The following is a 16,685-nucleotide window of genomic DNA, read 5'->3' as shown; positions in this document are numbered from 1 at the left end:
TACTGGCTGCTGATGTCGCCTTCTTGGTCTCTCCTAAAGTATGTTGTTTTTAAGTATTCCTGTGCATGTGTGGCAGGAGCAGTCTGCTTTCTGACTCTTCCAGGATATCCCTCCAAAAATCATTTTTCTTGCAGTGGCAGATGCCAATGCTGCAGTCTTGCCTCTAATTCCACCATTTTCCACTCTCTCTCCTATATTTCAGATATGATGTGATGACTGGAAATGTTTCTGTGTGGTCCCATTCAGCTATTAAATCAAAATCTGTTGTCCAGGGTTTCTCAGGGGGATGCATATCCTATTCAGCTGCTGCTAACCATCACTGCTGCAGTCGTGGTTGCCACTGCAGCTGTAACTGCAGCCGCCACCATCTTTCTCAATCTTTAATTATTTTTTAGTAAAAGAAAACAGTATGTGTCTTTTGTAGGAATTAGGGATCCAAGTACTTGGTAGCAATGTGTTTTATCTCCCCGCCAAGAGAGGAGGCCCACAGCTTCACCACGGAGGACGGTTCTGCTGCTCCAAGCGCTCCCAGCCCCAGCACTGAGCAGAGAAGCGCGGCAGCCAGGAGCGCCCTTGGCTCCTGGAATGCGTGGCGCTGGCCAATCTGAAAATGTGGGGCTCCATCTGACATGCCCCAAACATTTTTCTTACATAATATGTTGTCCAGAGTTCCTGAGCATGTGGGGCAGGTGCATTCTACTTTCAGAGAGATTTCCTCAAAAGTTCAGGGTAGAACAGAATGAATTTACCTGCCTCTCCCTGATACTGGCCACTGCTGCTGCTGCCATCTTGGCCCTACTCCCTAGCATTTTTCTTGCATAGTATATGTACCAGTATTGGGAATGGCCTAGGAAGATTTGAGAAAGCTCTGATTATTAATAGATATATTTCAAAAATAATTGTGTCAAAATGGCAGTAGACCTGGGGAAAGAAAGACTTGGTTTCGGTTTCATTCGGGAAGCAAACAGCTATTGAAATTTAAATTAACCTAGCTAAAGGTAATTAGCAAGTCTATAGGAAAGGGGAACTAGGACTTCCTCATCCTCATTCTAAAGACAGGTTTACATAATAATTGGATAATCTAGCTAGGACGGGAGGAGGGGCTGACCTTCATGAAAGGAGACACCTTGCCTGGGGAGGAACTTTATAGGGACATTTACTATGTCAGAATTACATAAACAAGATGGAGGTCATGGGTACAAAAGGTCTGGTCCACGTGTTGTATCTTTGGTGGGGCATTCACTCCAACCACCCCCATTCTTGAATGGCATGGGGCTGTAACTATCTTCTGTATTTCTATCTTTTTAATAAACTCCTTTAAATCTTCAGCAAGAGTCCGGGCTAATGTGTATTTAGCCTTAGCTCAGGACAAGAACCCACAGTTTTTCTGTTTTGAAGGAAATTGTGTCCGGAACCCTAACAGGGGTCCTTGGGGACAGTTTCCCCAAAACCATAACATTCTCAAACCGTAACAGTATGTTGTCCAGAATTTCTGAGCATGTGGGGCAGGAGCAGTCTTTCTTTTGGGGGGGGAGGAGATTTCTCCAACAGTTCAAGGCGGGTTGGATTAGTTTTATTTACCTCTCCTGAATACTGGCCACTGCTGCCACCACCGTCTCCGCCATCTTGGTCCATCTCTTCTTTCTTATATTATAGTTAGGAAGTCATGGCTATAAATGTCTCTATATATTGTCCCAATCAGATATTAAACCAAAATCTGATGTCCGGGTTTCTCAGAGGAATACCTGTCCTATTTGTCTGCTGCCAGCTATTGTTGCTGCAACCTCGGTCGCCAGTGTGACCATGGCTGCCTCCATCTTCTCAGAAAATCAACTTAGTTTTCATAGAAACAACTTTAAAAAAAAATTCCCCATTAGTGGAATTAAAACCAGAGGCAGCCTGCTAGCTCTACCACTGAGGTACAGCTATAGCCCCGGCATTATTATTTATTTTTATTTTATTTTGAGAAAGTATCTGGTTAAATTGTTCAGGCTGGTCTCAGACTTGTGATCCTCCTGACTCAGCCTCTCCAGTACCCGAGATTATAGAATCTCAGCAAACACAAAACAAAACAAAAAGCAACAACAACAAAAACCCACTTTTTGCCGGGGGTGGTGGTGTGCACTTGTTATCTCAGCATTTGGGAGGTTGAGACAGGATTGAGGTTTGTGGCCAGCCTCAACTACTTAGTGAGGTCCTTTGCAACTCAGTGAGATTCTGTTTAAAAATAAAGAGAATTAAAATTTAAAAATAGGGCTGAGGGCATAGCTTGGAGGTAGAATGCCCCTGGGTTCCATCCTTAGTACCAAAAGAAAACCCACTTCTTTTTACATTCTTATTGTCATGGGATATGAGCAGGAATTAATGTGATAAGGTTGAATTGGAGAAATGGACAGTGTACCGCCTTATACATAAGTATGTATTTATGTGGGGAAGGACTAGATAAGGACATGGAAAAATGTACATAATTGCCATGCAAGAACGGGAGGATTGGAGGTGATTTTTCTTTCCTCTTCCTATTATGGCTACACAGTAACTTGAATCCCAAATCATGTAAAGACATACATGGGATGAACTCATTTGGGTTAGGAGCTGGGTATAACATTTCAGGAGAGATGAAAGAGAGATGAAACAAATGGCTGTCCATAGAAGCATAGGCTAAGTGGTAGGGATTCGTGACTTGTGGGCTGAACATGATATTGAGAACAGTAACAGTAACAAGTGAAGGAAGTCAGTGTGCCATCATCTGACAGCAGACCCCTGAACACATACAACGGGCTTGTAGGCAGGAGGACCATCCAGAAGAACCAGACTCCCTTTCCCCCATTCCAGAAACTGCACCAGGCAGGTTACCTCACTGGAACCAGGCGAGGTGCTCGATCGTTTTCCCAGGCGGTTCTGATGATGTAGCTCCCTGGGCTTCGTGGGAAGCTCCTGGGTCTGCATTGTAGCCTGAAGAGTGTGATCCTCAACCTATGACTCGACTTTCAAAGGAAGGAAGCCCAGGCGGCAACGTGGTTTGCAGGTCACTGGGGTGGACAGGTCCTGCCCTCTTGACTCCATACTTATCACTAATCCTTCACTTTCCCAATAGCCAGTGTCCCTTAACGCTGCTCCCGACTCTTGTCACTGACACATGCCCAGTTATCTTTTTTTTTTATTTTTATTTTTCATGTGGCATGTAAAGTTTTAATGGCACGGCTCTCCTGGGGATCAGGGCGAGGCACCGTGGGGACCGCGCGCCTGTCCCTTTTTTTTCCCCCAGTTATTTTTAGAAATGAACTATTTCTGGATATTTGTTAGAATGTCTGGATTCACCAATTTCTTAGGAGACTGCTATTACTCCTGTCCCATAGTCCAATTTTCCTAGGGAAATGGATATAGAAACCTAGTCAACTGTTCTTAATCCCTGCTATACTAAAGAAGAGACATCCATCAATGAAGATTCATATGACTCACAGCTGTGCTTAAGAGTCTTCTGGCTAATGGTGCATGCCCATCCAGGGCCCTGGTGTCCATAGAAGATGCTGGAGGTAAACTATTCATGGTAGATCACTTGTCTCTGTGGATCTGGCAAAAAGCCTAGACTGTGTGGGGTTCTGTTAGGTTCCCATGGAAACTCTGCACACAAGAATACACAGCTCAAACTCAACCCATCTGAGATTCTCTCTTCTGCTGGATGGAGCTGCACTTCCCTTGAGATTCATTACCATCAGTGCTAACAGGGACCTAGGATGGTCCTTACCTCTCATTCCTTCAACTTTAGGACTGAAAGTTTACTTTGTTCTGACCAAGCAGGACAGAAATGTCTAATGAGTTTAGATAAAACAACGAAGCACAATTATTAAAGTATTCAACATACTTTGGTTGATACCTTATTCTGGAACAGGTACTGGCCTGGATTCTGGATATACAGAGGCAGGGTCTTATCGAGAAGGCAGGCATCAAAAAAGAAAAGAAAAACAACAACAATTACAGCTGGGCATGGTGGTGCACGCTTGTAATCCCTGCACTTTGGAGACAGAGACAGGAGGATCATGCAGGTTCGAAGTCAGCCTCGCTGGTTTAAGAGACCCTGTTTCCAAATAAGAAAAAGTAAAAAAAATAGGTCTGGGAGTGTAGCCCTGAGGTAGAATGGTTTCCAGGAAGCCCAGTACAACAACAAGAACAAGAACAAGAACAAGAACAAGAACAAGAACAACAACAACACAAAAACAAAAAACCAAACAAACAAAAAAACCCAATTACTTTGCGTAACATTTCAAAAGTATATTGAATAAGAGTGGTGCCGGGCATGGTGGCACATGCTTGTAATACTAGCATTTAGGAGGCTGAGACTGGAGGATTGTGGTTTGTGGACAGCCTCAGCTACTTAGTGAGGTCCTCTGCAACTTAGTGAGACCTTATTTCAAAACGAAGAATAAGAAATAGGGAAGAGGGTGTAGCTGGGAGGTTGAATGCTCCTGGGTTCCATCCCCAGACCCAGGGGGGAAAAAAAAAAAAAAGGAGTGGTGATAGTGGGCATCTTTCAGGCAGGGAATATTTAGAGAGGAAGGATGTACACTGTTGGCTTCATCTCTCCACTCTCTGGCTTCTCATTCCCTCAGGGCTATGCAGATGGATGGGGGCGGCAGAAGAGACAGAACCAAGAGAAATGGAAAACAGTGTGACATGATGGTGGTGATAAGAAATGGTAGAGTTCTCTGGACGTTTTGAAGTTATAATCCAGAGAATTTGCTGATAAATTGGTTGTAGAGTATGAGAGAAAGAGGGGACTAAAAGATTACATAGTTTTGTTCTGTTTTTAATCTGGATCTGTACTTTTATTGTGGTAAAGTATATATAACATAAAATGTATCATTTTAACCATTTTTTTTTGGTGTGGTACTGGAATGGAACCTAGGAGCATGCTACCTCCAAGCCACACCCCCAGATCTATTTTATTCTTTATTTTGAAACAGAGCCTCACCAAGTTGCAGAGTCGGACCTCATGATTACTAAGGCTGATTGAGAACCTGTGATCCTCCTGTCTCAGCCTCCCAAGTACTAGGATTACAAGTGTGCAACAACATGCCTGGCTATTTGAGCCATTTGTAATTATTTAATTCAGTGACATTAAATACATTCATATTGTCATGCAATTATCACCACTATCCATCTTTAGGACTGAAACAAAAGAGTTTGGTACTGAGTATTAAACCCAGGAACATTCTACATCCAAGCTACACCCCAGCCCTATTATATTTTATTTTTATACTGAAATGGGGTCTCACTAAGTTACTGAGCTTCTCACTTAATTTGTGAGACTGGCCCCAAATCTCCAATTCTTCTGTCTCAGCCTTACTACTACTGGGATTATGGGCATTTGTCATCACATTTTGCTTCTAGGACTCCTTTTTTTAATCATCCCACATTGAAATTCTGTATTCATTAAACATAATTCCTTATTCCCCATTGATCCAGCTCTTGTCGTCACCATTCTACTTTCTATCTCTATGAAGTGAACTATTCTATGTATCTCATGTAGTGGTTATAGCCGTATTTGTCTTTCTGTGACTGGTGTATTTCACTTAGCATAGTGTCTTCAAGATTCATCCAGCCTTTTCAACTTGGGCTGGGCAGAGTGGTCTTGTGAGGATGGGTGTCAAGAGGAAGGAACGTCCTGCTACCAACGAGGTGGTGACCCATGAGTGTGCCATCAGTGTTCGTAAGTACTTTCACTGAGTGTGCTCCAGCAAGTGAGCCTCTTGGGCATTCAAAGAGATCTTGGAATTTTCCATGAAGGAAATGGGGACTCCAGATGTGCACATTGGTACCAGGTTCACAAAGCTGTCTGGGTCAAAAGAATAAGGAATGTCCATATAATATTTGTGTATGATTGTCCAGAAAATGTAATGAGGATGAAGATTCTTTAACCTATGTCCCTGTTACCATGTTAAAAAATCTACAGTCAATGTGGGTAAAAAAATATCATCTATGTTGTAGCATGTCTCATAAGTCTTTGTAAGGCTAAATAATATTGTGTGTGTGTTTGTGTGTGTGACATTTTGCTTCTCTACTCATCTGCTGATGGTCATTTTGTTCTTTTTTTTTTTTTTTTTGGCACTGGGGGTGGAACCCAGGGGCCTTCTACCTCCACACTACATTCCCAGACCTATTTTATATTTTATTTGGAAACAGGATCTCGCTAAGTTGCTGAGAGCCTAAGTAGCTGAGGCTGGCTTTGAACCTATGCAATCCTCCTTTCTCAGCCTCTCAAGTGCTGGGATTACAAGTGTGTGCCACCACACCTGGCTGGACAATTTGTTTTTATTTTACCATTTGGCTATTGTTAACAATGCTGCTATGAACATGGGTGTACAAAGTCCTGTTGAAGTCCCTGCTTTTGATAATTTTCCACAAGTAGAATTGCAAGAGGATCACAAGTTTGACGCCAGTATCAGCAACTTAGGGAGGTCCTTAGCAATTTAGCAAGACCCTGTTTCAGAGTAAAATATAAAATAGGGTTGAGGTGTAGCTCAGAGGTAGAATGTTTCTGGGTTTAAGCCTCATTACCATGTGCACACACACACTCTTCAAAGGCATAAATTATTTCCCAGATCACATAATAAATTTTCTTTAAACATGTCATTTACATAATAATTACTTTTGAATGAATTAGTATTAATTGTAATTAATTTGTTTACATGTTTCTCATTTATTTATTACAAATATGTCTTTATCTTTGCCTTTATCAGTAGTATCTTAGTAATAAACTGCAATAGGTTAAGCACTGTATTTAACTTTAAGATTTAAAATAACATTTTGAATGTAAAATCTTCAAGAATGCTTTTGCTTGTAACTGGTATAAAAATTTAAAAAGGGACACAAGCCAGGCATGTGGGCACACGCCTATAATCCCAGTACTTGGGGGGCTGAGACTAGAGGATCAAAGGTCCTCAGCCATCCTTAGCTACATAGTGAGGCCCTCTGAAACTTAGTGAGACCCTGTTTCCAAATAAAGAATAAAAAATAGTGCTGGTGGTGTAGTTCAGAGGTAGAATGCCTCTGGACTCGGGGTTCTGAGTCTTATCCCCAGTACTCCTCCCCCCCTCCTCTCATACACACAAAAAGGAACACAAAATGTAGGATGAGATTTGTAGGAAAGGAATTACCATTTACTTAAGACTTACTATGTGCCAGATACTACTTAAGGCAGTAGGCATAGAATAACTCATTTGACTTTATTATAATCATTTGAATGGGCATTGTCATCCTTGTTTCACAGATGAGAAGACTGGAGCTCGGAGAGTAATACAATTAGTAGACAAAGAGTCTTTATTAGAAGGAATGAGGAATTTATATGAATTTTAATACTAAAAAGCATAAGTGACTTATATGCAAAATAATAAACAATTAGCCTCAGTCTCTTTTTTTTTGGGGGGGTACTGGGGATGGAACCCAGGGGCATTTCACCTCCGAGCTACACCCCAGCTCTAGTTTTTAGTCTTTTTCTTTTTTGAAACGGGTCTCACTGAGTCGCGAGGGGCCTTGCTAAGTAGCTGAAGCTGTCTGTGAACCGTGATCCTCTGGTCTCTGCATGCCGAATGCTGGGATTATAAGCGTGTGCCTCTATGCCCGGCCTCAGTCATTTTTTGAACTCTTGCAGATATAATTTTGTGGAGGGTCTATAAGTATTAAGTCAGGCTAGTGTTAATGAAAAACTATTTTCTTCTCTGTGGGAGAAAAAGATGCAAAACAATCAATTAGTTTGCAAGTATCCATTGTGTATCTCCATGGCCTCATTAATTGGTTGATGGTTGAGTCTTGTAGTGAAATGAAGAGTTAGTCCCCGTCCTGGAAGAGCTTGTGTTCTGTTGGGAAGCCAGGCAGACACAGACAGAGTGAACAAAAACACTCAAATTGGACACTTAATCAAAGTGCCTGGAGGGTCCAGAGAGGTTTCAAATTTCTGCTGAGTTCCATAGTGCCTGGCACACCAGAAACATCACACAGAAATAATCACAGGCAGTTCTTCTGAGTAGAAAAGTCTCAGTTTCTTGAAAGGGCTTGTGTTCGCTTAGCTTGTCTGGAGTATTGGCTTCAGCCTTTTCATCCCACAGCTTTATGAGAGGAGCTTGCTCACCTGCTCCCTAAACACCTGCTTCACCTGCTTATTCCTCAGTGTGTAGATGAAGGGGTTGAGCGTGGGGGTCACCACGGTGTTGAGCAGCGCCACCACCTTGTTCTGGTCCTCCCCCTGCCCACCCTTGCCTGACCGTATGTACATGAAGATGCAGCTGCCGTAGAAGAGGGACACCACGATGATGTGGGAGGAGCAGGTGGAGAAGGCCCTCTGCCGCTCCTTGGCTGAGGGGATGTGCAGGATGGTGTGGAGGATGTGGCCATAGCAGGTGGCCGTCACGGCCAGAGTGCCCAGGAGGCTGAGGTTGGCTATAACAAAGCCCAGAAGCTCCAGCAGACTGGTGTCTGCACAGACGAGTTCCAGGAGTGGGAAGTTGTCACAGAAGAAGTGGTTAATGATATTGGGGCCACAGAATGGCTGTTGAAATATGATGGAACTTGGAACGAGGATGAGAAGGAATCCTGTGGTCCAGGAGCAGAGCACTAGCTCGACACAGACCCTTTTGCTCATGATGGTGGCATAACGCAAGGGGTTACAGATGGCCACGTACCTGTCGAAGGACATTGCTGCCAGTAGGAAGAACTCTGTGGTGCCCAGGGAAAAATAGAGGAAAGACTGGAGAAAACAGCCTGCCAGCGAGATGGTCTTGTGGCCAGTGAGGATGTTGTTCAGCATCTTGGGGAAGATGACGGAGGTGAACCAGATCTCCAGCACAGCAAAGTTGCGGAGGAAATAGTACATGGGTGTGTGGAGGCGCCTGTCCCCAAGGGTGAGGACCACGATGAGGAGGTTCCCCAGCAGTGTGAGGAGGTAGGTCAGGAGGAACCCTAGGAAGATGAGCATCTGTAGCTCGCAGGCATCTGAGAGCCCCAGTAGGACAAACTCGGTGACAGTGGTGCGGTTCCCCATGACTCCTCTGTCCTGAGCTGGGGATGGGTGATCAAGGTGTTGGGTGTCAGGGGTCGTGATGGGCTGAGCACCTGAGGACAACCTGGAACTGAGAAGCCAGAGTATGAGTGTTACACTTTGGGTTGTAGATGTCTTTTATATCTGTGAAGGACATATTTTCTCTCTACTAACTACTGAGGCTTATTTGTGAAGCCTGTCGGGATGGCTGTCTTATGTATGGTTTCTGATATATCTCTGTGTTGGAAGAAAGTGAAGGTTCAGAAAGGCTCAGAATAAAAAAAAATCATTCTTTCTTATTTTTTATTTTAACCAAACCTTTATCCCAATTTCTCAAATAATTAATTTGTTTCTTGAAATATAATCTGATTTCAACACAATATCTTTCCAATATTGGGCCTTCATCCATAAATAGTTTGTCTTTGAGGGTGTTGCTGTTTTATGATTACCACCTGAATTACTGATGTCTTTCACTAATATTTACATGAATAAAAGGATAAGAGGAAATCTATGAGAGAAAAACACAACTCTTTCAGGTCAAATGAAAGAAAAAGCCAAGTCATATCTGCATAAATAAAAATTTCCTGGTGGGAGTTTGATATTCAAAATTCTTAATGGTCTATTCCCAAATGATATTTTAGGGTCTTCTCTCAATATATCCCCAACAAATGCTGTGCTCTAGATACAAACAACTCTGAAATTTTTTTATTCTTTACTCATTTTCATGCACCTGTGCTTTTGCATTTAGCATTCTTTTAGTTTGTAAAAATCAGCCTTTCAAATTCTACTTATCAGCTAGGCGTGGTGGCACATGCTTGTAATCCCAGTATTTGGAAGGCTGAGACAGGAGAATTGCGGTTCGCGGACAGCCTCAGCCACTTAGTGAGGCCCTTTGTAACTCAGTGAGACCCTGTTTCAAAATAAAAAAATAAAAAATAGGGCTCTCAGAAGTAGAATGCCCTTGGGTTCCATCCCCAGTACCATGCAAAAAACAACAAAAGAAAACCAAATTCTATTTATCCTTTAGGTCTCTCATTAATAAGTGCTACCTTTATGTCTTTTATAATACCAGCATCTGGGAAGCTGAGACAGGAGGATGGCAACATTGCAGAATCAATGGTCCATCTGAAGAGAGGTTGGTTTTCCTCAGGAGAGTGTGGGTATCCTTACAACTTCTCTAAAGCAAAATTCTGCATCTTGAACATGGTCTAGAGTTGAGTTAGTAAGTAGACAGAGGTCTGGTTGGCCCTGTTGGAGAATTCCCTGCAGCAAAATCTCCCCAAAGTCCAGTAAAATCCCACCCCAGGCGTGGTGGTCCACACTTGTAATCCCAGCATTTGGGAGGCTGAGACAGGAGGATTGTGGTTCGCAGACAGCCTCAGCTACTTAGTGAGGCACTTTACCTTTCTAAAAAATAGGGCTTGGGTTATAGCTCAGAGATAGAATGCCCCTAGATTTCAATCCCAGTACTGCAAAACGAAACAACAACAAGAAAAAAAAAACCTTTCAGATTTCTCTTTAAAAGTCAGCATCTCCTGGACATTACGGTGCACACTTGTAATTCCAGTACTTGGGAGGCTAAGAAGGATTTCAGGTCCATGGCCAGTCTCAGCTACTTAGGCCCTCCACAACTTAGTGAGACCATGTTTCATAATAAAGAATAAAATATAGGGCTGAGGGTATAGCTCGGAGGTAGAATTTCCCTGGCTTCAATTCCCAGTTACACACACACACACACACACACACACACACACACACACACACACACAGAGTCAGTCAGTCAGTCAGTCAGTCAGTGTGCTTGATTTCCTTCCTTAAGCATTATAAACTACTACTTTAATTACTAGACAGAGCCATAGTAAGAATTATGTGCTCTTCACTGGTGAAGAAGATTGGGACCCAGAGCCAGGCATGGTGGTGCACATCTGTAATCCTAGTACTTGGGAGTCTGAGACAGGATGATTGAAGGTCAGTGCTTTGTGACTTAACAATATCTTATTTTGAAATAAAAGTAAAATAGGACTGGGTATGTAGTGCAGAGGTAGAATGCTCCTGGCTTCAATCCCCAGTCACACACACACACACACACACACACACACACACACCCCAAATTTAGGCAATTGGGAGGAAGGAAGTGCTAGAATAGGTAGGGATATCAAGCGATGAAGGTCATATTTGGAGGGAGAATGAACTGATAAGTCTTTTAAATATTTCATTTTAAATTGTTTTATCTTCTTTCTACACTATTCAAAGTCTACAAACAATCATTAAATCTAACATTTGGTTATATTTATTAAATAACACAAAATAGTTCATCTGCCTCTGAGGATATAACTAGGACTAATCCCCAGCAGTTATTTGACTGTACATTGTCTAGATTCATGAGTGATTTGAAAAGGAGATCTTTGCAGCCAATCCTTGGGTTCAGGGTGATCTAAGGTGGCCAAGAAACATGCTCAGCCCTTTCACAACAAAAGAAAACTCCAACATGAACATGATACCCAGTAACATTGTAAAACACTAACAGAATGGGTATTATTCAGAAGACCTGGGTGGGACACACTGGGAGAAAGAGGAATAGAGACAAGCTGATGAACTGAGTGTGGGCAGGATGGAGGAAGAGGCTCTGAGTTCACACTGAACCACCAGCTTAGCACAGATAATCCTTGCAAAGGCTTCAAGGAGATAGCACACAGATAGGACTGTGGGGAAACTCTCATTTTCTTCCTATTTCAGTCCAGAGGTCACCAGGTGGGAGGCCTTCTAGCTATTCAGGGAAGTAGGCCACTTCACGAATCCCAGGTACTTCCCCCTTTCTCTCATTTGCTCAATGAGTGAAGGGGGAGACCTGCTCAGCAAGCTGAGAGCCTGGGCATGGCTGCACCCTCCACTTCAGGCCAGTGCTTGAAGGGGCTGTTGTGTAGTGCCTAGCAGAAAAGTTTGCATGACCTGGGGGGTCTTGCCACCGCTGGAAGTGCATGAGTCTAGAATGAGGGTGTCTCACTCAGACTCAACGTTGATCAGAGCTCTGGGTTTTCCAAGAAGACAATTACACAGAGCACAGTGTGGGGCAACATTGCAATCAGGCCACTCAATAAGAGTGATATGATGGCTCTGATGGACTAAACATTGACTCAGCCCCTGCTGTGGTTCAGCATTGACCAGGATAGTGGTGCTAAAGTTACAAAGAAGGTCTAGAGCCTGCCCTTGATGTACCGGACTTTGTAATGGAATATGAAAACAGGTGTTGGTATGGAGGAGGATTTGAGGAAGCCAAATGATGCTCTACTGTCCCCTGAGCTGCCAAGAGGGAGATTATCCTGAAGGTCTGAGGTCAGGTGTCTAGCAATCTTCTGGGGAAATCCCAATCAGACCATTCTAAATACTCTACTCACAGAATCACAGCAGGTCACCGGTTCTTGTGGGTACTTGTCAAGGTTGCAACAGTGTCTGTAAGTCTTACACTGTTGGTGTGAGATCTGCATCCTAGATTTGATGGCATTCTTTAAGGACATCTGCCCCTTTTCGAAGCTTCCTGAGTGGGTAACACATTCCTCAGGGTAGAATTTTCCTTTAATGGGTATATTCATTTGAGTCACCCCTACATGCCACTCGGGTATGGGGCTGTATTTCTATTTTCTGTATTTCTATCTTTCTAATAAACTTCTTTAAATCTTCATAAAAAAAGAATTTTCCTTTAACTTTTTCATCATTCAGCTTCAAGGGGCTGATGAGTCAGGGGTGTTTCAAAATCCTCCCCTCTGAGCAAAGCTCATCCTGCAGGGGCGATGCTTCTTCATCCTCCTGTTGGCCTGCCGAGGTCATTCTGACCAAGGTTTTTTTCATCCTCAATTGGGCCGGGTCTGTGTGAGATGAGTTTTCTTCTGTAGACAATGGGGCTTTAGAAGACAGTGTGTAAGCTACCTTCAGAACAAACACATCTCTTTGTGGAGGCGACATCAGAGCTGGAAGATCTGGGGTGTCGCTTTGTTTTCTTAAGGGATCTATTCCTTTCTCTAGTTTGATGGGGCTTGAGATCCCCAGAGAGTTAGAATAATGAGCCTCACTCAGCCTCTTTCAAACTCTCTTGGCAGTTACTTACTATAACTTTGCAAACAAAAAGTTTTTGTTTTCCTTTAGATCAAGAACGGCAGTTACTTTCATTTGGCAAAAGAATAGATCCAGGTATATCTCCAAAATTGATGGCTTATGCCGGGCGTGGTGGCGCACGCTTGTAATCCCCACACTTGGGAGGTGGAGACAGGAGGATCGCGCTGATTTGAAGCCAACCTTGCTGGCTTAAGAGACCCTGCTTCCAAATAAAAATATAAAATAGGTCTGGGAGTGTAGCCCGGAGGTAGAAGGGTTTCCAGGAACCCCAGTACCACCACCAAAAAAAAAAAAAAACCCAAAACAAAATAGGTGGCTTCTGTCTAATATTAGACAGGTTGACTATTATAGGAATGAAAGGAACCATCACAGTAATAGAAAACTTCGGAGGTTATAGCCTGATTCCCCTATAACCCCTATTGGAGCTGGGAGATGGTAAAAGATGGGATCCTGGATGAAAGTGAAAAATGGAAGGAAATGAAAAAGTTGGAATTATTTTTGTTACAATTTATACAACTAAATTTGAATAATTAACACATCCATAATCTCAAACAAATATAATTTATTTGTGATGAGAATACTCACAATTCTCTTCTGAGGCTGAGGATGTAGCTCAGAGGTAGAGTGATTGCCTAGCATTCACAAGGCCCTGGGTAGTCCCAGGTAATGCAAAACAAAACAACCACCAAAAATTCCCAAGCCAATTCTAGTTATTTTTAAAATCTATGACATAGTGGGGCGTGGTGGCACACGCTTGTAATCCCCGCGCTTGGGAGGCTAAGACAGGAGGATCGCACAGGTTCGAAGCCAGCCTCAGCTACTTAGTGAGGCTCTCAGCAACTTAGTGAGACCCTGTTTCCAAATAAAATATAAAATGGGTCTGGGAGTATAGCCCGGAAGTAGAAAGCCTCTGGGTTCCACCTCCAGTACCACCAAAAAAAAAAAAAAAAATCTATGACATATTACTGTTAACTATAGTCACCTTACTGTGCAAGAGAGCACTAGAACTTATTCCTATGTACCTATAACTTTGCACTTGTTGTAGACCTTTTCCTCACCCCATCCCCACCTTCTCAGTCTGTGATAACCACCATTCTACATTCTATTTGTGTTTGATGGACTTTCAATAGGTAATGTCCTTATTTATTAATGTTGCTGCAAAGAATTTTATCCTGTCATCCTTGTATTGGCTGAATAGTATTCTATTATATAAATTACTCCACATTTTATTTTATTCATTTGTCTGTAGATGGACATTTAGCTGGAAACAATATCTAGACTATTGTTAAACACTGTGGTAAACACAGGAATGTGGGTGTCTTTTTGAAATACTAATCACCTACCCAGTAGTGAAATTATAGGATCACATGGTAATTTTAATTTTCAGTTTTTTTGAGAAACTCCATATTGTTTCCATAATGGCCATACCAATTTACATTCTCATCAATAGTGTACAAGAGTTCCTCTTTCTCCATAACCTTACCAGAATTTGTTATTTTTTGTCTTTTTAAAAATAATAGTCATTCCAATTGGGGTGTGATGACATCTCATCATGGTTTTGATATGAATTTCTCTGATGATCAATGATGTTTGAACATTTTTCTATATACCTCTTGGCCATTTGTATGTCTTCTTTTGAGAAATGCCTGTTCAAATCTTTTACCCATCTTGAAGTTGAACTCTTTTGTTATTGAGCTGCTTGAGTTCCTTAAATATTCTTTTTTTTCAATTGACTGTCATTTTATTTGAATGATCCAACTAATTAATAATAGCAAATTTTGTTTACTGCATAATAATTTAGAGTTTTAATATCTTAATTTCACTCTTTTTTAACCTTTTTAGCACTTTAATTTCTTTTTTTAATAAAAAAATTTTATTGGTGCATTATATTCATACATCATTTGTGGTTAAAAAAAAAAACTTGTGTGTACCAACATGTACACATCACTGCTTTAACCCCTACCCAATTCCCACCCCATTCCCTCCCCATCCCTCCTTCCCTTGCTTGGCTTAGTGGTTGACTTCGATATGTTTAAGTACATTGTGTGTTTTAGAGCTTTTCCTCTTCCCCCTTCCTTTCTCCTCCTTTAGGTTGTCTTGTTTGCTCCTCCATAGGATTTCCTTTTTCATCTAGAGTTCCTCCTATGACCCGTTTCTCCCTCTCACATATTAGGGAAAGCATCTGATTTCTTATTTTTGGTGACTGACTAATCTCACTTAGCATAATGTCCTCCAGTTCCATCCATTTCCCTGAAAATGATGTAATTGAGTTTTTTTTAATGGCTGAGTAAAATTCCATTGTGTACATATCCACAGTTTTGTAATCCATTCATCTGTTGATGGACGTCCTGGCTGGTTCCATAGTTGGGCTATGGTGAATTGTGCAACTATGAACATCGATACACATGCATTAGTTTGGTAGTTTGGGTTCTTTTCTTTTGGGTAGATACCCAGAAGTGGTATTGCTGGATCAAATGGTAGATTTGTTCCCATTCTTCTGAGGATTCTCCATACTATTTTCCAAAGTGGTTGCATTAATTTGCAATCCTACTATCAATGTTTTAGAGTTCCCACTTCTTCACATCCTCACCAGCATCTGTTGTTTGTGTTTTGAATGATGGCCATTCTAGTTGGAGTTAGGTAAAATCTCAGGATAGTTTTGATTTGCATCTCTCTGATTGCCAGTGATGTTGCAATTTTTTCATGCATTTATTGGCCATTTGAATTTCTTCTTTTGTGAAGTGTCTATTTAGTTCGTTTGCCCATTTTGTTATTGGATGCTTTGTTTTCTTAGTGTTGAGTTTCTTGAGTTCTATGTATATTCTAGATATTAGTCCTCTATCTGTGTTGTAGGTGGCAAAATTCTTATCCCATTCTATTGGCTCTTGATTGAGGTTCTTTTTTTAATTTTTTTATTGGTGCACTGTATTCATACATCATAATGGTATAAAGAAAATACTTTTGTAGACATACATGCACACATCGCACAGTTAGCCCCTACCCGATCCCCACCCTGTTCCCTCCCCATCCCTCCTTCCCATGCTTGGCTTAGTGGTTGACATCTAGTATTATAGCAATTTATCCAATATTAACGATGATAATCTCACATAACAGTTTCATTTGTCTGATACCAAGCTTTTGATAACTTAAAGATAACATTTCAATATTTCTTTTTGCTTTCTTTCTTACCAGAGAATATTTTTTTCTTTTTTTTTAGGTGAAACTATCATACATTTATTTATTTTTCAGAAAAAATCTATCCTGATATGGAATATGGACTCCAGATACCCAAAACAATCTCGAAGAAGAACAAAGCTAGAAGATATATATTTTCTGATTTCAAACCATATAAAGCTACAATAATTGAAACAGTGTAGTACTGTTCTAAAGGCAGATATATAAACCATTGGAGTTAAATAAAAGCCTAGAGATAAATTCTTCCATATATTGTCAAGTTTTTTTTGACAAGGTTTCCAAGAACATTTGGTGGAGGAAATAATAATCTTTTAACTAAATATTGTTGAAAAATAATAATTACATGAAA

The 16,685-nt window shown here is 41.5% G+C and overlaps 1 protein-coding gene across 1 annotated transcript; it reads right to left on the bottom strand.

Annotated features, from left to right (window-relative positions):
* Positions 1–8,104: 8,104 nt before the first annotated feature.
* OR6J1 (olfactory receptor family 6 subfamily J member 1) lies at positions 8,105–9,034 on the bottom strand (the record flags this gene model as incomplete). Its single annotated transcript, XM_080707720.1, has 1 exon — positions 8,105–9,034. The coding sequence occupies one exon, from the start codon at positions 9,032–9,034 to the stop codon at positions 8,105–8,107; it is 930 nt and encodes a 309-aa protein (XP_080563846.1).
* Positions 9,035–16,685: the final 7,651 nt, after the last annotated feature.

The sequence above is a fragment of the Muscardinus avellanarius genome (genome assembly GCF_963383645.1).
Source record: "Muscardinus avellanarius genome assembly, chromosome: 12".
NCBI lineage: Eukaryota > Metazoa > Chordata > Mammalia > Rodentia > Gliridae > Muscardinus > Muscardinus avellanarius.
Note: the sequence above shows the minus strand (reverse complement) of the source record. Positions and strands in the feature narration are given on the sequence as shown.